The sequence below is a fragment of the Symphalangus syndactylus genome, chromosome X (assembly GCF_028878055.3).
Source record: "Symphalangus syndactylus isolate Jambi chromosome X, NHGRI_mSymSyn1-v2.1_pri, whole genome shotgun sequence".
NCBI lineage: Eukaryota > Metazoa > Chordata > Mammalia > Primates > Hylobatidae > Symphalangus > Symphalangus syndactylus.
In genome coordinates, this window is record NC_072447.2 from 139740359 (window position 1) to 139762064 (window position 21706).

Sequence of the window (21706 nt, forward strand, 5' to 3'; positions counted from 1 at the left end):
ATCTACATTCCCCCAAAGCTCACTCTCAAAAAAGGTGGCCTAGTCACATGAACAGCCTCAATGACTCTGGACATTCCCATGCAAAACTGATTAAGTGCCATCAATGCAACAGAGGTAGTGTTTGGGGGAGGGGGACATGGGAAAAAACACAAAAACATAAACCCCTAATTTCTAAAAAGTAAAAAAGAGCCCCTTGCCACAAAAAAAGATGCCACGTTAAAGTTTTATTAAGTTTCAATACAAAACATTCCAAAAAGTGAAAAGTGATCTATAATACCCAAGTTCTATGTTCAACTACCAGTTAAACAAGGAAAACATTTTCTGTATCATTATGTTTTACAACCAGTATAAACCCCAGAAGAATCAAGATCTGATTCCTTTTCCACACATCTGCTAGGTCAGTAAACTATCAAACAGGTATCTGGTCATTTTAACATACTCCTTATATTCCTATTTGGTACAATCTCTATATCCTATACTATCTTCAAGATATCTAAATATCTTAAATATTTAGGGTATCTCAAGAGCCAAAAGGTCCTCACAGAAGCGTTAACCCAAGTAATCATAAGAGTATAGAAGGATTGGGCTAAGACAACTATGGAGTGCAAACACCACATAAATTTGGTCATTACCCTTGTGGTCTGTGATTAGTAGTAGGTTGTCAAATCAGAGTTAAAAATGTTGTACTATCTCTAGTTGCAAATGTTCCAAACAAGACAGTGCCATAACTACACGACAAAAAAAAAAACAAAAAACAAAAAAAAAATCATAGAAGGTGGGTTAGTTCCTGTAATCCAACAACTCAAGTCTGTTTCCTTTGAGAACATTATACGATTGGCTCTAGTCTCCAAACCAATAAAAAACTACAACTTGTTCCCAAGACTGGGAGGTAAAGTAGGCTTATAAAACAATACAGCAAAAGAAAGCCAAGTGGCCTAATTGTTTCCAGTGTGCTTGCCATCTTAGCATGGTTACTTTCCAGATGTCACTCATAAGTTGTATTCTACAACTAAACTGTTTGTGGATAAGCCACCACCAAAAAATGTTTCACTTACTGACAGGCACTTCACTAGAGCTACCACTTATATCCATCATTTTTATAATTCAACTTAAATTCTAAATTGAAGAGTTGTCCCCATGACTTTAGCTAAACAAAATGAAAAGCCAAAGCTGTAAAATCTATGTAAAGAACCACAAGAACTTCCTGACTACCTCCACTTACCAATTTCCTTAATTACTTCCCCTTTTCCATTTGGTCAATTACTTGCTTTAAGTAACTACCAGTCACTCCCTAGTTATGAGTGTTAATCAACACTGATGCCTTCCCTCAGATCCACAGGAACCCCTGAAGGCAAAATCTATTGCCTGCACCAAACCAATTCTGACAGCACTGCTTATGCAACTGTAGTGACTTATTGACAATCAGCCGCCTTCTGCTTCAACAACTCTGTAAAATGAAAAACATGGGATCCTGTTACATAGTATTTGTTTTACTGTAAAGTACTTCCCCCCAAACTATCATTTAAATATATACTTTCTTGTTGCTTTAGCTGAAAATAAAAGTAACTGCTTTAAAAAGCAAGCAGGCGCAGTGGCTCACGCTTGTAATCCCAACACTAGGAGGCCGAGACAGGCAGATCACTCAAGGTCAGGAGTTCGAGACCAGCCTGGCCAACATAGTGAAACCCTGTCTCTACAAAAAGTACAAAGATTAGCCAGGCACGGTGGTGCACACCTGTAGTCCCAGCTACTTGGGAGTCTGAGGCAGGAGAATCGCTTGAACCTGAGAGGCAGTGAGTTGAGAAGCCATCTCAAAAAAAAAAAAAAAAAAAAAAACAAACAAAAAAAGAAAGCCGGATGCAGTGGCTCACGCCTATAATCTCAGCATATTGGGAGGCCGAGGCGGGCGGATCACCTGAGGTTAGGGGTTCAAGACCAGCCTGGCCAACAGTGAAACACTGTCTCTACTAAAAATACAAAAAAATAAAAAATAAAAATAACCAGCATAGTGGCAGGCACCTGTAATCCCAGCTACTTGGAAGCCTGAGGCAGGAAAATCGCTTGAACCTGGGAAGCAGAGATTGCAGTGAGCTGAGATCACGCCATTGCACTCTAGCCTGTGCAACAAGTGCAAAACTGTCTCAGAACAGAAAAGAAAAAAAAAAAAAACACGCAAACTTAAAAAAATCAACCATAGGAGGCCGGGCGCGGTGGCTCATGCCTGTAATCCCAGCACTTTGGGAGGCGAGGCAGGCGGATCACAAGGTCAGGAGATGGAGACCATCCTAACATAGTAAAACCCCTACTAAAAATACAAAAAATCAGCCGGGCGTGGCAGCGTGCACCTGTAGTCCCAGCTGCTGGGGGAGGCTGAGGCACAGGAGAATGGCGTGAACCCCGGAGGCGGAGCTTGCAGTGTGCCAAGATCGCGCCACTGCACTCCACCCTGGGAAACAGAGCAAGACTCTGTCTCAAAAAAAAAAAAAAAAAAGGTAGTATTAAAATTACATACTATGTCATCATTATGTCAATAAAATTATGTTAATCAAACAGGGAACTTGCAGCCATAGTTGCATCAACTCCAATTTGTATTGTGGCTATGCAAATGAGCAGGCACTAACTAGTAACAGTGAAAGTATATCCATTTACAAAATACACTGAGCAAATCTTTTCTTCTTCTTGAGACAGGGTCTTGCTGTCGCCCAGGCTAGAGTGCAATGGCGTGATCTCGGCTCACTGCAACTTCCGCCTCCTGGGTTCAAGCAATTCTCCTGCCTCAGCCTCCCGAGTAGCTGGGATTACAGGCGCACGCCACCACACCCGGCTTTTGTTTTTTTTTTTTTAAAGTACAGATGAGGTTTCACCATGTTTGCCAGACTGGTCTTGAACTCCTGACCTCGTAGTCTGCCCGCCTTGGCCTCCCAAAGTCCTGGGATTAAAGGCATGAGCCATGGTGCCTGGCTGAGCAAACTTCTTACGTGTGTACTTCCTGTTGAGAATGCTTGCATATGAAGAGCTATCAGCAAGCTTTATGGGTTCAAAAATAGCTAAGAATAATCTCATGAATGAGCCAGACTCACGGAAATGTACCCTCACTCTATATTCACAATGAATGTGTCAGGCACTACACATTAAAGCACTTAACTTCATCAATTCCAAGCAGCATTTTCTTTTACAGATGAAGTGAGACCACAATAACTTGCCAATGTCACAGCTAAAATAAGTGGTAGTTACACAACATTTAAACCTTCAAAGGCCACTGCTTTCAACACTTACCTTAGCATTTCTCTTACTGCCAGCTTTATCTACTGTGAATCAATCAGCACTCCACGACCATAATGAGCAAAATCATCAACCTGCAAAAGTTAAATAAATGAAAACTAGTTATCTCTCTTAAGGAAATTCTTTTAAAACTTGCCTATTACTGCCCTCTTTTCCAGAAAGAAAAGGCAAGTTCAGACTTGCAGCTTAATATATTTCATGTTCTACTATTTCTCTTAAGTGGTGGAAGATTCACTGGCTCGGGATGGACTGGAATGGCTTAAATGGTAAAGTTGCATGGCTTATGGATTGTCATTCTGTTCCAATGGTGCACTGCCACGTTAAATCCATAAGTTGAACGAACAAAACTTATTTGAAGGAATAAGTGCAGTATAAGGATTTTTAGTTGGAGGTCTTCAAGTTTACTATATTCAAGAGCATCTTTTTCAACTTCATGGCTGGACCTGGGTCATGCTGCCTCAGGTTTTGCTTTTTAAAGACCACTTGCAATAGATTTTCTCCATACAGTGTAGTTTCATAGAACTAAAAACAAGTCAGGCATCCAACTAAATGTCAAGTTTGCAATGGCTTACAGGGGTAAAAAGGCGGACCCCAAACTTAAGCCATTTCCCATATTGAGTAAAAGACAAATTTGAAAAAAATGTTAAAACATATGAAGCATGTTTAAAGGTCTTCATCAAAAATGGACTTTGAAAAAAATACCCCCTCCCAAGCCCCAGATCGCCATTGGTAAACAACAGCTCTATTAATAAAGCCTTTAAGTGTCACACATGCTTAAAAAAAAAAAAAAATCCAAGTGTTGAATTTGGAGGACTTCTAATATGCTATTGAATATTTCTTTTCTCCAAAAGCTTTTTTTTTTAATCTAGAAGGCATTTCCATTGCCTTGAGGTACAGTATGTTTCACTGTACTATGAGGAAGGTAAGTGTTCAATTTCGACTTAGACGGAAAAACTAGTTTGCTTTGCTTACCATCTTTGCTGTTTCACAGGCATTTGATGCTTTAAATCTGATGTGGAATGCTGATAGATTCACTTTTTAGAAGTCATAAGCCTTTAGGAAGTTGGAGATAACTTCATTGCTTATCTATTTTCTCCTTTGCAATCAAGCTGTTCCTTTAAAAGTGAGACACTACAGAGTTGCAAAAATTTGAAACAGTAAGAGCAAGCACCTTTGCAGCTTCATGGTTGGTTTTGGCCAAACTTTTTATTTAGTATTCTGTAGTTGTTTAACACACACTTAAATGGTCTTATTGGGGGAGGGGAAAGGGGAGGTTCTTGCAGATTCCCAAGGAAATGTCAGAAAGGCAAAATGGCCAGCATTATCCATTTGTTTTTTTGGGTTTACTGGGTGAATAGCACTTTCCTTACATAGGCATGTGATTTCAGGTTTTTCATACTGAGAACATTGAGATTTCAGTTGGAAGACACCCTGAAATCTTATGAGTAGCATATCCCAACCACCCTCTAATAGCTAGCTTGTTTGTATAGGTAGAATGATTCATCTCTCCATTTTAGATGGCTAGATGCTTTGTGGAAGATCTTAGAATTAATTGCCTGCCTCATTTACTGGGAAAAATCAGATAGGAAGTGGCCTTTAGGGATACTTTTACTTGGAAAGTTACACCACTAGTACAAGTCTTAACACATTTAACACCTTGCTTGTTGAAAAGCAATGCAAAAATCAAATAAAATTAAACATGTTTTACTTTTTTCCTCACAAGAACATAAAAATTATGGAGGGGAACTTAACAGGGAATTTAAAAAAAGTAACACAATTTTTCCTTTTAGTAGTCCTTGGGTAGTTATGATAGAATAGTTTCCACTTTTTGTTTCTTTGAACTGGGATTTTGGTCCAAAGTTTTGTTTGTTTCTAGTATCTGCTTCTGCCTCCCCCTCTATCAGATCGGCTTCCTCCACGGCCACCACCTCTTGGTGCTCCGCGGCTTGAACTGCTGTAGGAATCACGTGGAGGAGGGTACCCCCTTTCCATAGAAGGGGGAAGCCCTCTTTCTTGTCTGCCAACCCGATCACGACCACTTGAGTAGAGATCACTTCGGCTGCTTGAGTAACTGTCTCGACTTCCACCATATCCGTCACGTGAGCTGCTGTAATCATCATAGCGACTGCTTCCACCATAAGATGGCGGGGGCCCTCGTGTAGGTGGAGCACTACGTGAGTTACCTGCAGGGTCAATGGTCAGGTAATATGGCAACACTATAAATTGTATATATACAACATTTTAAATCTGAATTTACAAGAATTCTTGTATTAAAAGTTTACTTTCTCAACTGGGTGGGAGGTTTTAAACTCTGCCATTGCTGGCCATAACAGGGATTTGCTCATCTGCTGAAATATGGAATTGGATTCATTTTAATGTTTGTTTGAAAAGACTGAAGACGGTGTGTATTTCAAGAGGATATTCCAGAGAGCTTGTTATTTTATAGTAGACACTCAGCCACTTTCCAGTGATAAGTTGCAATTTTGAACTGTAGAACTTGCCTTCATATTGCAATGGTAAATATTTGATCTTGTTAATAAAATTTTTAAATTGTATTTTCACTGTTGGGGGAAAACACATAAGGCTGCCAATTTAAGCAAGCAAAATCCCCTCCAAAGCAAGCAAACAGCCTCAAAAGAAACTTAGAAAAACAAAAAAAAAGCCCCTCACAAAACTAGGAAAAGCCCAGCTGATAAAGTTACCCCTTTAAAAGCAAGCAAACATCCCTTTAAAAGCAAGCACCACGCAGCCTAATAAACTGGCTCACGAACCTAAAAACTCAAGCTGGTGATACTCAAGACCCTTAACCAGTATCTTACCATAACTCTCATATGAATCTCTGTAGGAACCTCCACTTGGATGATCTGAATAGTCACGATCACGACCATATCCATCTCTATCGCTAAATTAAAGAGAAACCATTAAGTCCCAGAGAATCAACTTTTACAGCAACTTTTTCTTACACGCAAGCCACAGAAGCAAAGTCACTTACCTATAGCCTCTTGATGGATAGTCATCACGTGAACTGGAATGACCATAATCACGGTAAGTATAATCTCGTGGTGGTGGTGCATAATCTCTAGTATCACGAGAACTTGGGTAATCTCTGCTTGAATAGCTACAAAGCAAAAGTTTTGGTTTATGCTTTTGATAAGCTTTCCTTCAACCTTAATTATTAATTTAAAAAGCTGCACTTTTCTATTACCTGTCTTTAGTAGAATACCCATCATCTCTTGGGGACAAATAAACATCTCTACGAGAGGGCAGCGGTTCCCTTCGAGGTGGACCTCCATAACTATCTCTTCCACGTGATACAGGAGCTTAAGGAAAAATATCATTTTTTTAAACATAGCCAGAGAAAAAAGTTAAAAGGTGAACTTACATTCAGGATATGAAAAGTAATGAGACTGACTTCAAAGATGACATTACGGAGGCTAGACCATCTAATTTTATTTTCTAGAATTTCCCATTCACATTTTAAATTTTTTTTCAGTGCTAATTCCATTTATCTAATCACCTAGAACCCGACTAAAAGTTTTTTGAGATGGGAGTCTCGCTCTATCACCCAGGCTGGAGTGCAGTCACGCAGTCTTGGCTCACTGCAACCTCCACCTTCTGGGTTCAAGTGATTCTCCTGCCTCAGCCTCCCGACTAGCTGGGATTACAGGCGCACACCACCACACCCGGCTAACTTTTTGTATCTTTAGTAGAGACAGGGTTTCACCATGTTGGCCAGACCGGCCTCGAACTCCGGGCCTCATGATCCGCCCACCTCAGCCTCCCAAAGTGTCAAGATTACAGGCGTGAGCCACCATGCCCAGACTCCATGAATAAGGTTTTTTTTTTTTTTGAGACAGAATCTCACTCTGTTGCCAGGCTGGAGTGCAGTGGCATGGTCTCGGTTCCCTGCAACCTCCGCCTCCCAGGTTCAAACAATTCTCCTGCCTCAGCCTCCCAAGTAACGGGGATTACAGGAACCCGCCCTACACCCAGCTAATTTTTGTATTTTTTAGTAGAGATGGGGTTTCACCACATTGGCCAGGATGGTCTCGATCTCTTGACCCTGTGATCCGTCTGCCTCGGCCTTCCAAAGTGCTAGGATTACGGGCGTGAGCCACCACGCCTGGCCAATCAAAATTTTAAGCATCATTCACCTCTCGATTCTTTGTGTTATGGTAGTAGCATAGATTTTCATACATGGAACATTTACCTCTTCCTCCCATTCCACTGCTACTGCGAACTGGTCCTGAAGGTGCAGATCTCTTAGGAGGAGGACCCCCACTTCTTGGTGGTGGTCCTCTTTTTACTGGGAGTGGTCCCCTGGAGGAACTCATGTTAAAATTCATGGAATATCCACCATCATCTACATCAAAAATAGAAAAGAAAAATATTACTACTCACAAGAATCAAGAAAGATATAAAAATTTTTTTTTTTTAGGGAGTCTGTCACCCAGGCTGGAGTGCAGTGGCTTGATCTCGGCTCACTGCAACCTCTGCCTCCTGGGTTCAAGCAATTCTCCTGCCTCAGCCTCCTGAGTAGCTGGGATTACAGGTGTGCGCCACCATGCCCAGCTAATTTTTGGGTTTTTTTAGTAGAGACACGACTTCACCATGCTGGCCAGGCTGGTCTCGAACTCCTGACCTTGTGATCCGCCTGCCTCAGCCTCCCAAAGAGCTGGGATTGCAGGTGTGAGCCACCAGGCTCGGCCACTATAAAAGTTTTCTTTGCTTCATCAAGAATATGACCATTATTGGGCCGGGCACGATGGCTCACGCCTGTAATCCCAGCACTTTGGGAGGCCAAGGCGGGCGGATCACCTGAGGTCAGGAGTTCAAGACCAGTGTGACAGTGAAATCCTGTCTCTACTAAAAATACAAAAATCCAGGTGTGGTGGTGCATGCCTGTAATCCCAGCCACTTGGGAGGCTGAGGCACGACAATCGCTTGAACCTGGGAGGCAGAGGTTGCGGTGAGCCAAGATCGTGCCACTGCACTTCAGCCTGGGCAACAAGTGCTAAACTCTCCCAAAAAAAAAAAAAAAAAAAAAAAATTATTGATCTGGGTAGTCTAGTTTCACTTGTACTTGACGGAGCATGCAGTGCAGTCATATAGACTGGGGAAATACGAACTGAAGGACTGGGGAAATAAGAACTGAAGACAGTCTTAAACTTTTTTTTTTTTTTTGAGAGGGAGCCTCACTCTGTTCCCCTAGGCTGGAGTACAGTGGCACTATCTCGGCTCACTGCAACCTCTGCCTCCCGAGTTCAAGTGATTCTTCTGCCTCAGCCTCCCGAGTAGCTGGGAATACAGGCACCCGCCACCACGCCCAGCTAACTTTAAAACATAAAAATGATTTCATTTTCATGTCCAACACCTTGGCCTATCAATTTTTAAATGCCTTTCCTACAGAATGAACTACATGGACAAAAAGTAACACTGTTCACGGCTTAACACTATAATTTAATATGCTTCCCATGCTTTCAATTGGCAATCACTTTGGTAGATGAACAAGTGTTGCCAATTTCAAAAGTTGGCGCCTTTCCTCAAGGACTTAACCAAAGCAACCACTTGGTGTGAGCTTGCAATCCCCAACTTATTACACCAAACCCGAGGTCCACGCAAGTTATTACCCATGTGTCCTCCCCGTGAGGGAGGTCCCCTGGTTCCTCCACTTCCTCCTCTTCCACCTCTAAGACCTCTTGGAGGGCCTCTACTTCTTGGAGGTGGAGGCGGTCCACGTCTACCACTTTCAAATGATGGTTTGGTGGCTTGTTCCACCTTGATGGCTTTTCCATCTAATGACTAAAAAAAAAAAGATATGGTTAAATCAAGATTTAAAAATAATTTGCACTTCTACTATGCACTAAGACACTAACAGGTCCTTCAAAATGCAGTTATGGGTAAGTGTTGCTCATTAGTCTAAGAAAAAACACTGCAAATACAGTCAGTTTAGATAAATGGGGCTTTTCCACTTAAAATTCTTAATACTTAAAAACGATACTGATGATCTGGATTGAAACATAAGGTGAATCCACTGCATTATTGTATGGTAAAATTTAAAACAAGGCCAAGTAAATATCAGCTTGTTACCAAAACTAATAGCCAAAACCAAAAGCCAAGTTATCAAAATATGGCTTATGGATCTCAAGATAAAATGTATCATGTTGGCTGGGCGCAGTGGCTCGCAGTGGTTCACGCCTGTAATCCCAGTACTTTGGGAGGCTGAGGCAGCTGGATCACCTGACGTCAGGAGTTTGAGACCAGCCTGGCCAACATGGTGAAACCCTGTCTCTACTAAAAATACAAAGTTAGCCGGGCGTGGTCGCGCATGCCTGTAATCCCAGCTACTCAAGGGGGCTGAGGCAGGAAAATCGCTTAGAACTCGGGAGACAGAGGTTGCAGTGGGCATTGCACCATTGCACTCCAGCCTAGGCAACAGAGGGAGACTATCAAAAAAAAAAAAAAAAAAAGCATCATGTAATGTTATCATGTAATGCCATAATTATTCTGAACTGAGAGAATGTTAAGAGCGTAAGATATAACGCACTACTAGATTTGTTTCTGCAATTACAGAATACTCTTTGGAACAGGATCACAAACAGGATGAGTGGGTCCCAGACAGGCATATACTGAAAAACAACGAAAACTCAAAAGCTGTCCTAGACCAGACTTGGGCAACTACATGTTATTTTATGCACTAGTAACAGGTTATCATCCATTGTGTAGACAATCTCACCTTTCCATTCATGTCTCTGGCTGCATCCTTAGCGTCTGCTGGGCTTTCAAAGGTGACAAAAGCAAATCCTCTTGATTTGTTGGTTTCACGGTCTTTCATCAAGAGTACTAAAAAGTAGTTTTCAGAAAAATAAAGTGTTACCCTAGTTCAAATGAAATAACCAAAGTAAATGTGTAAACAGAAAGCTCAGAACTTCTTAGAGGACAAAATACATTATCATGTCAGACGATCAACGCAATCAAATTCATCATAGCTTATATTTTAATTATAATAGCCCAGCCTGTACTGCCAGACAACTCACCTTCCACTATTCGTCCATATTTGCCAAATACTGCTTCAAGAGCTTTCTCATTTGTTTCCGTATTAAGCCCACCAATGAAGAGCTTTCCTGGGCGATCTGCTTCAACCATTTTTTTTTTTTTTTTTTTTGCCGGTGACTCTGTTGAAAAGGAATAGTATTACCTCACTGCAAAAAGTTCCTCAAGTTTATTGGACACTTACTTTCGCACATTTTTCATATTTTCCACTAAAACCATTGTTCCTTAATAACTAAAGAAAACGATAACGAGCTAAGCCTCAGCCACAGTAGGAAGCAATTTGAATTAAGTAGTCTAGTTAACAGTGCAATTTACATAAAACTGGTTAAAAGGGCCAACTTAACTTTTACCACTACCCTTGATCACCCTTAGCTGTTCTTAGGCAACAGCTGCTTAACATTCGAAAAAGCAACTTTTAGTTCCAGTCCTGTTGCCTTTGAAAGATTCAATTACTCATCACACCCTTCCTAACGATGGGGTTTTAAAAGACTCCCAAGGTCACAGGATAGACACAGGACCTTAACACCAAGCCCTCTTCCAAAGACTCCTCTTTTCCTCATTAGGATTCCCTACTAAATCCAAGGAGAAATGTGAAGTTTGAGCCAAGTTATGCCGCCTCTTCTTCACTGGTCCCCGCCCTACCGAAAATTCTACTATCCGGCCAAAAAGATAAAAACAAATTGTCAACATCGTTTCCTATTAAGTAACGGAACGCGGACGCACACACTAACACTCGACACTCCGTGACTGCAGCGGAACCTAATTAAAACTCGTCATTAAAAACCGCGTGTAAAAGACAAAATGGCGACACTTGGATTCAACCCAGAACCACCGACACTGGTCAGGGGACTAACTTTTACCACCAACATTGGCTGGGAACATTCAGAGGGCTTCTTCTCCGGGGCCGCCAATGAATACGAAGCCCGCAGCCCGCATGGAAGTCCACATGCCCATCATTAGCGCCAGCGCCATACCAATGCAGGTACCGCGGTGGTGCGATCGCTCCTCGCCCCGCTCCAGCCTACAAAGCCCCGACCTCCGCTACCAACTCCCGCAGACGGCAGCCAAACTTTCTCGAGAGGCATACAACCAAACGGGCCCCCTCATTTGTTTTCCCTCGACCCCCTCAGCTTTATTTAAATAGGTCGGAACCTTTGGGTTCTTAAAATGGCGCCCGCCACCCCCATCTCCAGGGAGATATAATCCCCAGTCCTAACACGGCGAAAGTGTGACGAAAAACGGAATGAGGAAAGGAGACACATACCGGAGGGGTGACAATGGGTTCAAGCTCCAACGAGCTCGCCGATAGGGCTTCCTAGCAGCTCAGCACCAGTGGCGGCTGCCAGCTCCGAGGACCTAACCGCGAAGCCGCTAGCACTACTGCGCAACGAGGGCGAACAAAGGAGACAGCAAACTTTATACTGCCCGGGAACGAGGCTGAAGGACCCGGATGGAAACGGAGCTTAGAATTTGAAACGCAAAGGGAGGGGGGAAGTAGTTCCCAGTCTCCCCATTGGCTGCCTCCTCTGTCATTCACCCTTCTCTCCTCCCTTTTTCCCGGGCCCTCGGTGTTGGGTCGGCGGACCTTTCTAACCGTTTTCCTTACCCCCACCCGTTCTTTACAAACGCGCTTTTTTTGCTTTGCGCTAAAATGGTGCACTGGCTTCATTTAATAAAGAACTGAAGTTTATTGAGCGTCCTAGTGGGCCGGGCACAGTGCAAAACTTTACTTTTACTTTTCCATTAACTCTTCTAATTGTCAAAATGTGATGAGGGTAGATACTCCTACTATACCAATTTTGCAGAAACGGAAAACAAAGAAGTTTTGCCAATATAATATATTTTCAAAAATTGTCTTTAACAAGTGTTTTTAGTGAGTGTGGGAATTTCTGATAAATACATGTAAATTTCAGATGAGTAAAAAACATACAAAACAGCATGCAGATAGTACATTCATATAGAATAATTACTGAGCACCTTGTAAATGGTGGGCTCTGGGCTAGGCCAGGAGGATACAACCCCAGGGAAAAGACAAGAGTCAGGCCTGTGGATAAGGGTACTGGATTTAAGAAATGAAAATACGAGGCCGGGTGCAGTGGCTCACGCCTGTAATCCCAGCACTTTGGGAGGCCAAGGTCGGTGGATCACGAGGTCAGGAGATCGAGACCATCCTGGCTAACATTGTGAAACCCTGTCTCTTTTTAAAAATACAAAAAATTACCCTGGCGTGGTGGCACGCGCCTGTAGTCCCAGCTACTCAGGACGCTGAGGCAGGAGAATCCGGGAGGCAGAGGTTGCAGTGAGCCAAGACTGCGCCACCGCACTCCAGGCTGGGCAGGCGACAGAGCGAGACTCTGTCTCAAAATAAAAAGAAAATGCGGGACGCTGATTTATTCTGCGAAGCTGTTAAAAATTTTTAAATAAAAATATGGGACGCGGCCGGGGCGCAGTGGCTCATGCCTGTAATCCTAGTACTTTGGGAGGCCGAGGCGGGCAGATTGCCTGAGCTCAGGGGTTTGAGACCAGACTGGGCAACATGGTGAAACGCCGTCTCTACTAAAATAAAAATAAAAAATAAAAAAATTAGCCGGGCGTGGCGGCGTGTGCCTGTAGTCCCAGCTACTCGGGAGGCTGAGGCAGGAGAATTGCTTGAACCCAGGAGGCGGCGGTTGCAGTGAACCAAGATCATACCACTGCACGCCAGCCTGGCAACAGAGCGAGACTCCATCTGAAAAAAAAAAAAAAAAAGGGACGCCCAGTTAAGTTTAAATTTCAGATAACGAATACTTTTTTTAGTATAGTACGTCCCAAATTTCATGTTTTAAAAATTCGCTGTTTATCGGAAATTCAAATTTAACTGAGCATTCTATATTTCATCAGCCCATCCTACTTGTTGAGGGGGGAAACTAAAAATTTTTTAAATTTTTTTCTTAAAGAAATTGAATACAATTAACAAAAGAATGGCATGTTGTGATTAATGCCAGGGAGGAAATAAACTAGTTGCTTTGATGGACAATATTAGGGAGAACAACTTTGATTAAAACATCAGGGAAGGTCTATGTGAAGAGGTGACCTTGGAGATCAGAGCTGAAGGAAGAAAAGAAACTAGCTATGGGAACAGCTGAGGGAAAAGCCTTCAGGAAAAGAAGGGAATACTAAGCACAAAGTAGAGAGGAAGAGCTTGGCATATATCAACGGACAGAAAGAGGGCCAGGTGACAAGAATTTGAGAGGCATGAAATGAGGGAGCCAAGACTGGCAGGACCTTTGAGCCCATTAAATGACTGTAGGGGTAAGTGTGGGAAAAAGGACACTAATAGGGCTGTGGGAGCAGACCAGAAAGAGAGGATGGTGGCTTGAATTAGGGTGGTGGGCAGTGGACACGGGGAGGAAAGAACAATTGTTAGATGAATATGGTCGGTATCGTGTTTGATGGTGCTATGGTCTAAATGTTTGTGTCCTCCCCCCAAATTCATATGTTGAAATCCTAATACCCAAGGTGATGGCATTAGGAGACGGGGATTTGGGGAGAAGATTAGGTCACAAGGGCAGGGTCCTCATGAATGGGATTAACACTTTTACAAAAGAGGCCCCCGTCCACCATGTGAGAACACAGTGAGAAGGTGCCACTTATATGAACCAGAAAACTGGTGGTGGTGGGCCCTCACCAGACACTGAATATGCTGGCGTCTTTATCTTGGACTTCCCAGCCTACAAAAATGTGAGAAATAAGGACTGGGCGCGGTGGCTCACGCTTGTAATCCCAGCACTTTGGGAGGCCGAGACGGGCGGATCACGAGGTCAGGAGATCGAGACCACGGTGAAACCCTGTCTCTACTAAAAATACAAAAAATTAGCCGGGCATGGTGGCGGGCGCCTGTAGTCCCAGCTACTCGGAGAGGCTGAGGCAGGAGAATGGCGTGAACCCGGGAGGCGGAGCTTGCAGTGAGCCGAGATCGTGCCACTGCACTCCAGCCTGGGCGACAGAGCGAGACTCCGTCTCAAAAAAAAAAAAAAAAAAATGTGAGAAATAAATTTCTGTTGTTTATAAGCCAGCCAGTTTATGGTATTTTGTTATAGTAGTAGCAGGAATGGACTAAGACAGATGGGAAAGGGGTGGGGAAGAATTGCGGAAAAAGAAAATCATTATGGATGACTCCAAGTATCTGGTATTAGTGGGACAGATGGTAACAGTCATTTACCAAAATGGTTTCAGAGGAGCAAGTTTGGGATATAGGGGCAGAAAAATCTGAAGCTCAGAGCATAGATCTGTGCTAAATTATCATCTCAGAGATGTAATAAAAGCCATCAGAATGGATGAAACCACCAAACAAGAGAGTACAGTGAGAAAAGAAGGCCCAAGATCACATAATATGAGCTATTAAAAAAATACATATGGAGACAAAATAACTGGGAGGAAATATGCCAAAATGTTACCAGTTTATCTTGGAGTGGTAGGATTTATGGACAATTTTCACTTTTCTTCTTCTTCTCCTTTTTTTTTTTTTTTTTTTTTTTTTTTTTTTTTTTTTTTTTTTTTGAGAAAGAGGTTCGCTCTCATTGCCCAGGCTAGAGTGCACTGGCGTGATCTTGGGTCACTGCAACCTCCGCCTCCCGGGTTCAAGCGATTCTCCTGTCTCCACCTCCTGAGTAGGTGGGATTACAGGCATGTGCCACCATGCCTGGCTAATTTTGTATTTTTAGTAGAGACAGAGTTTCACCACGTTGGCCAGGCTGGTCTCAAACTCCTGACCTCAGGTGATACGCCCGCCTCGCCCTCCCAAAGTGCTGAGATTACAGGCGTGAGCCACCGTGCTGGGCCTTTTCTTCTTCATAGTTACAATTACCTGCCCATGGTGAATTTTGGTATATGCCAGGCAGGTTGTAGTAAATAATACTCAGGTCATGGGTAAAAGCCCCCAAGGAGCTTCGAAACCAGCTCTGAATTATTAACATTAATAGGGGGAGTAATGCCCAGTAGGACAAGAATATTTGTTCTTGCTTTTTTCTCCCCCAGCCAAATAATAAAAAGTAAGGCAAAAGTCATGTCCATTTGCCTTTTGAATGAGTTCTGTAAATTATAGACTCTGGAGCCATTTGGGAATTGGCAAAAATGACTTAAATACCAGGCTCAGCAAGCAGTACTTGTAGTCCCAGAGGTAGCCAGGAGAAATCCCTCACCCTGTGGAAGCAGGCACTCTCTTTCTCTGTCTCAAGTCCAAAGAGAGACTACAGGACTCTCCTCTAGGCTCTGAGTGTAAATCAGGTCTCCTCTAGTCTAGGGCAGAATGGGGCAGGCTTGACAATAGATAACCCTGCCCTCCTGGGTCTCAAAAAGGAAATGTGCATCCCCGTAGACCAGCTCACTTTGGCCTCTGCAGTTCACACCCAGGAATGTGGGGGAGGAGAAGTAGCATGCTGGCGGTGTTGGATGCAAACACCACTCCCAAGGACCAAAAGCGAGTGGGTGGGGCGGGGATGGCTAAGTTAAAGGAATTGTAGGAGGGGATCAGTTGGCCATATCGTCCAGGACAGAGAGGAAAAAGAAGCAGCTCGGGGGGTGGGTGGGGAAGCAAAGTGCTACTGACTAGATCCAGAGGGCAATGGAGAGGGGAGCCTTTTTTTTTTTTTTTTGAGACGGTGTTTCGCTCTTTTGACCAGGCTGGAGTGAAGTGGCGCAATCTCGGCTCACTGCAACCTCCGCCCACTGGGTTCAAGCGATTCTCCTGTCTCAGCCTCCCAAGTAGCTGGGATTACAGGTGTCCACCACCACGCCAGGCTAATTTTTGTACTTTTAGTAGAGACGGGGTTTCACCATGTTGGCCAGGCTGGTCTCGAACTCCTGACCTCAGGTGATCCACCCACCTTGGCCTCCCAAAGTGCTGGGATTACAGGCGTGAGCCACTGAGCCCGGCCGAGAGGGGAGCCTTTTTAAGACGTGGAGTAAGGTAATCAGATTTCATCTTAATGAGATTACTGTGGTTGCAGTCTGGAGACTGTATTGGGGGAGGGAGAGACAGGAAGCAGGGAGACAAATCAGAAGGGTATTGCTGATGTAATGCAGGAGAGGGGGGACGTGGGCGTGCTGAGTGTGAGGGACTCTGGCCAACAGGCAGTTGGATAAGCAGGTCTCACACTGCCCAAAAGTAATTTCCGAATCCCATCCCTCCTCCTCATGGATCTTCTAGATTTTTCTCTTTGCCTCTTTATTTACTCTTTTATATTGTCATTAAATGTAGTTGCATTTTTCTCTTTGCTATAATTTTTCCTTTGCCTTATTGTTTTGTCTTCAGATGCCATCTCAGTGATCGATGGATACACCGAGTCAAACAATATTACTTCACTACTAGGTAATCTTGGAATATAATCAGTGCTAAATAAATGGCTGAATTGACTTGCAAGTTCTTCTTATTCTTCATGGCACTTAGCATGAGATGGGTGCATAGGAAGTTTTTTATTGTTTTATTTTAATTTAATTTAATTTTATTTTATTTTTGAGATGGAGTCTCACCCTGTCGCCCAGGCTGAAGTGCAGTGGTGCAATCTCAGCTCACTGCAACCCCCACTTCCTGGGTTCAAGCAATTCTCCTGCCTCAGCCTCCTGAGTAGTTGGGATTACAGGTGTGCACCACCACGTCTGGCTAATTTTTTTGTATTTTTAGTAGAGATGGGGTTTCACCCTGTTGGCCAAGCTGGTCTCAAACTCCTGACCTCAGGTGATCCACCTGCCTCGGCCTCCCAAAGTGCTGGGATTACAGCCGTGAGCCACTGCACTTGGCTGGAATTATTTAACAAATACTGGTGGCCTTGTCTTAAATCCTGATTTAATTACAAGGGGCTCATATTTTATATTAAAAAAGGAAAAACAATAAACAAACCCATACTTTTACAAGTTGCAACCAATTAAATTTAAGAAATAAACTTTCAGGCCGGGCACAGTGGCTCACGCCTGTAATCCCAGCACTTTGGGAGGCTGAGGTGGGCGGATCACGAGGTCAGGAGATCGAGACCATCCTGGCTAACACGGTGAAAACCTGTCTCTACTAAAAATACAAAAAATTAGCTGGGCGTGGTGGCGGGTGCCTGTAGTCCCAGCTACTCAGGAGGCTGAGGCAGGAGAATGGCGTGAACCCGGGAGGCGGAGCTTGCAGTGAGCCGAGATCGCACCACTGCACTACAGCCTGGGCCACAGAGCAAGACTCCATCTCAAAAAAAAAAAAAAAAGAGAGAAAAGAAAAAAGAAATAACCTTTCAGTCATCAAACTAGGAATCACTCTGGGATGGGTAAACTGAAGTTCTCCTGTCAGGCTTGCATTTTTACAGGAAGGGCATTTGTAATGTCACTTTGTTTCCAGTTATGCTTGTTCGCCAAACTACAGAAAGATAACCCTGCCACATGTTAAAAAAAAAAAAGTCTGTTATCTTGTGCAAAGCAGGAAGGAAGAAGGGAAGGAAGAAGTAGATGTGATTAAAAATTGGGAAACTTTCCAAACCACTTTAAGTAGCCACCATCCAGAAGATAGCCTACTTAGCTTAGCTACAAAGAGCAAGAAATAAAAACTTTTTAACCAACATATGGCTCTGGTATCTATCTTGGAACTGACTAAATAAAGATAAAATTCTACTGTATCTTTCTCCACAATGAAGGAGATGATGCATTTTAACCAAACTTCATATCTAATTAAAAGGAACAAAAGTATGCCTTAAGAAACATTTGAGCCAGGCATGGTGGCTCATGCCCGTAATCCCAGCACTTTGGGAGGGCAAGGCAGGTGGATTGCTTGAGGTCAGTAGTTTGAGACCAGCCTGGCCAATATGGTGAAATCCCCTCTCTACTAAAAATACAAAAATTAGCGGGGGGTGGTGGCACGCGCCTGTAGTCTCAGCTACTTGGGAGGCTGAGGCATGAGAATCGCTTGAACCCAGGAGGCAGAGGTTGCAGTCAGCTGAGATCGTGCCACTGCACTCCAGCCTGGGTGACAGGGCAAGACTCTGTCTGAAAAAAAGACCAGGTGTGGTGGCTCATGCCTGTAATCCCAGCACTTTGGGAGGCTGAGGTGGGCAGATCACCTGAGGTCAGGAGTTCAAGACCAGCCTGACCAACATGGAGAAACCCCATCTCTACTAAAAATACAAAATTAGCCGGGCATGGTGGCGCATGCCTGAAATCCCAGCTACTCAGGAGGCTGAGGCAGGAGAATCGCTTGAACCCGGGAGGCAGAGGTTGTGGTGAGCCAAGATCGCACCACTGCACTCCAGCCTGGGCAACAAGAGCAAAACACCATCTCAAAAATAAAAAAAAAAATAAAAAGAAAGAAGAAAAAAAAGAAGAAACATTTTATGGGGAGGGGGTGCAATGAATTGTTTAATAAATTGTGTCAAGACAATTAGAGAGCCATTTGAAGGGAAAATATCTGGATCCATGCCACACTTTTTAACTCCAAAATAAATTTCAGCTCAAAGATTTAAATGTAAACAATAAAACCATTGAAGACTAGAAAAAAATGGGTAGATGTTTTTATAATCTTGTCATGAAGACGATTTATACATTTATTCATTCTTATAGCACATATTTTTTCAATGCCTACTATGTGCCAGCACTGTTTTAGGTGCTGGGAATACATTAGTGAACAAAAAGACAACAATCCCTGCTTGCCTGGTGCAAACATTTTATTGAAGGGGTGCTATGGTTTAAATGTTTGTATGCTCCCCAAATTAATATATATTTTTTGTTTTTTGTTTTTTTGAGACGGAGTCTCGGTCTGTCGTTCAGGCTGAAATGCAATGGTGTGATCTTGGCTCACTGCAACCTCTGCCTCCTGGCTTCAAGCGACTCTCCTGCCTCAGCCTCCAGAGTAGCTGGGATTACAGGCATGAACCACCACACCCAGCGATTTTTTGTATTTTTAGTAGAGATGGGGTTTCACGATATTGGCCAGGCTGGTCTCTCGAACTCCTGTCCTCAGGTGATCCGCCCACCTCAGCCTCCCAAAGTGCTGAGATTACAGGCATGAGCTACTACACCCGGCCTCTTCTTCCTTTTTTTTTTTTTCCTAAGAGACTGGGTCTCACTCTGTCGGCCAAGCTGGATTGCGGTGGTGTGATCCTAGTGCGGCCTCCAACTTCTGGGCTTAAGAGATCTTCCTGCCTCAGCCTCTGGAATAGCTGGGACTACAGGCACTGATCACTACACCCAGCTAAAATTCATATATTGAACTCCCAACCTCCAAGGTGATGGTATTAGGAGGTGGGGCCTTTGGGAAGTGATTAGGTCAGGAGGGCAGGTGGAGCCATCATGAATGGAATTAGTGCCTTTATGTAAAAGACCCCAGAGTGACCCTCACCCCTTTCTCCTTGTGAGTACACACGGAGAAGTCAGCAGTCAGCAACTGTTCCTTGGCGAACAGGTATATACAAACCCACCCCCAAAACCTGAGCGAGGTGAGAGGCCAAAGAAATGGCAAATCCAGGCCAGGCGCGGTGGTGGCTCACACCTGTAATCCCAGCACTTTGGGAGGCCAAGGCGGGCAGATCACGAGGTCAGGAGTTCGAGACCATCCTGGCTAACACGGTGAAACCCTGTCTCGACTAAAAATACAAAAATCTAGCCGGGCATGGTGGCGGGCGCCTGTAGTCCCAGCTACTCAGGAGGCTGAGGCAGGAGAATGGCGTGAGCCCAGGAGGCAGAGCTTGCAGTGAGCTGAGATCGCGCCACTGCACTCCAGCTTGGGCGACAGAGCGAGACTCCATCCGAAAGAAAGAAAGAGAGAGAGAGAGGGAGAGAGGGAGAGAGAGAGAGAGAGGGAGAGATAGAGAGAGAGAGAGAAAGAGAGGAAGAAAGGAAGGAATAGCAAATCCAGTTTGTCAGAAAGAAAATATTTAGGACGGGCGTGGTGGCTCACACCTGTGAGCACTTTGGGAAGCCGAGGCAGGCAGATCACCTGAGGTTGGGAGTTCAAGACCAGCCTGGCTAACATGATGAAACCCTGTCTCTACTAAAAATACAAAATTAGCTGGGCATGGTGGTGTGTGCCTGTAATCCCAGCTACTTAGGAGGCTGAGGTGGGAGAATCGCTTGAACCTGGGAGGTGGAGGTTGCAGTGAGCCAGGATCATGCCACTGCACTCCAGCCTGGGTGACAAAGTGAGAATCCGTCTCCAAAAAAAAAAAAAAAAAAAAAAGAAAGAAAGAAACAAAGAAAGAAAATATTTAATAGGGACTTACAAACAAAAGCAATGCTTATGGCAGCCATGAGATGGTGGATCGGTGCACCCACTCTCCAGAAAATATCCTTATTAAGCAAGCTTTTAGGGTAAAGCAGGTGCAACTGGTTATATCTCAGACTGTCTTGCCAAAACTCATGACCGCTGGGGAAATTAGATAAGAGTCTTTATGAGGAGTTATTTATGCTTCAGGCATTGTTCTAAGACCTTGCTGCAGAACAACACTTTGGTATGCAGGGGTCAAACATCAAGTCATTAAAACAACAACAACAACGTATCAGTCGCATGGCAGTTTCACTTCCAAGATGGCATCACTCTTGCCATGCAACAGGCTCTTTTCCTAAAGCAACCCAGAAGAGGGTCCTCACCAGAACCCAGCCATGCTGGCATTCCGATCTTGGGCTTCTAGCCTCCAGAAATGTGAGAAGTAACTTTTTTTTTTTTTTTTTGAGACGGAGTTTCGCTCTTGTTGCCCAGGCTGGAGTGCAATGGCGCCATCTCGGCTCACTGCAACCTCCGCCTCCTGGATTCAAGCGATTCTCTTGCCTCAGCCTCCCGAGTAGCTGGGATTACAGGCATATGCCAGCATGCCCAGCTGATTTTGTATTTTTAGTAGAGACGGGGGTTTCTCCATGTTGGTTAGGCTGGTCTCGAACTCCAGACCTCAGCTGATCTGCCTGCCTTGGCCTCCCAAAGTGCTTGGATTACAGGCGTGAGCCACTGTGCCCAGCCAAGAAGTAACTTTTTATTGACCCAGTCTATGGTAATTCGTTATAGCAGCCTGAACGGACTGAGAGAGGATATAGAATATAAACAGCAAGCCAAATAGATAAATAAATTAGAAGTATGTTTGAATGTGAAAAGTGCTATGAAAGAAATAGAGCATAGCGGCGTCGGGGGGCGGGGCGGGGTGCAGGGTAGTAAGAAGTACGAGTGGAAGAGTACAAATCTGAAACGGTTGGCCTCACTAAGAAAGTGACATTGGGCTGGGTGCAGTGGCTCACGCTTGTAATCCCAGCAATTTGGGAGGCTGAGGTGGGCGGATCACTTGAGGCCAGGAGTTTGAGACCAGCCTGGCTAACATGGCAAAACCCCGTCTCTACTAAAAATACAAAAATTAGCCGGGCGTGGTGGTGACTGCCTGTAATC

The 21706-nt window shown here is 44.0% G+C and overlaps 1 protein-coding gene and 1 non-coding gene across 5 annotated transcripts; both read right to left on the reverse strand.

Annotated features, from left to right (window-relative positions):
- Window positions 1–209: 209 nt before the first annotated feature.
- On the reverse strand, window positions 210–11930 carry RBMX (RNA binding motif protein X-linked). 4 transcript variants are annotated; one of them, XM_063634919.1, is made up of 9 exons: window positions 11600–11930; window positions 10320–10457; window positions 10019–10125; window positions 8913–9084; window positions 7493–7645; window positions 6488–6602; window positions 6275–6400; window positions 6102–6184; window positions 4470–5465 (listed from the first exon to the last, which is right to left on the reverse strand). In XM_063634919.1, exons 2-9 carry the CDS (start codon window positions 10426–10428, stop codon window positions 5155–5157), a joined length of 1176 nt encoding a protein of 391 aa, XP_063490989.1. In that variant the 5' UTR covers window positions 10429–10457; window positions 11600–11930; the 3' UTR covers window positions 4470–5154. The 4 variants fall into 4 exon arrangements, with proteins under 4 accessions (XP_055125117.1, XP_063490989.1, XP_063490990.1 ...); XM_063634920.1 differs by having other exon boundaries at window positions 6102–6178; window positions 11600–11800; XM_063634918.1 differs by having other exon boundaries at window positions 10320–10484; window positions 11488–11750.
- Window positions 10201–10272, reverse strand: LOC129476576 (small nucleolar RNA SNORD61). Its single transcript, XR_008655004.1, has one exon. It is a non-coding gene; the product is annotated as a small nucleolar RNA SNORD61 (small nucleolar RNA).
- Window positions 11931–21706: the final 9776 nt, after the last annotated feature.

Coding starts and splice junctions, on each gene's coding strand:
- RBMX (XM_063634919.1), bottom strand. CDS start 10,428: ATGGTTGAAGCAGATCGCCCAGGAAAGCTCTTCATTGGTGGGCTTAAT. Junction 9,085..10,018: donor CCAGAGACATGAATGGAAAG/GTGAGATTGTCT, acceptor TTTTTTTTTTAG/TCATTAGATGGAAAAGCCAT. Junction 5,466..6,101: donor AGATTCATATGAGAGTTATG/GTAAGATACTGG, acceptor TTGACCCTGCAG/GTAACTCACGTAGTGCTCCA.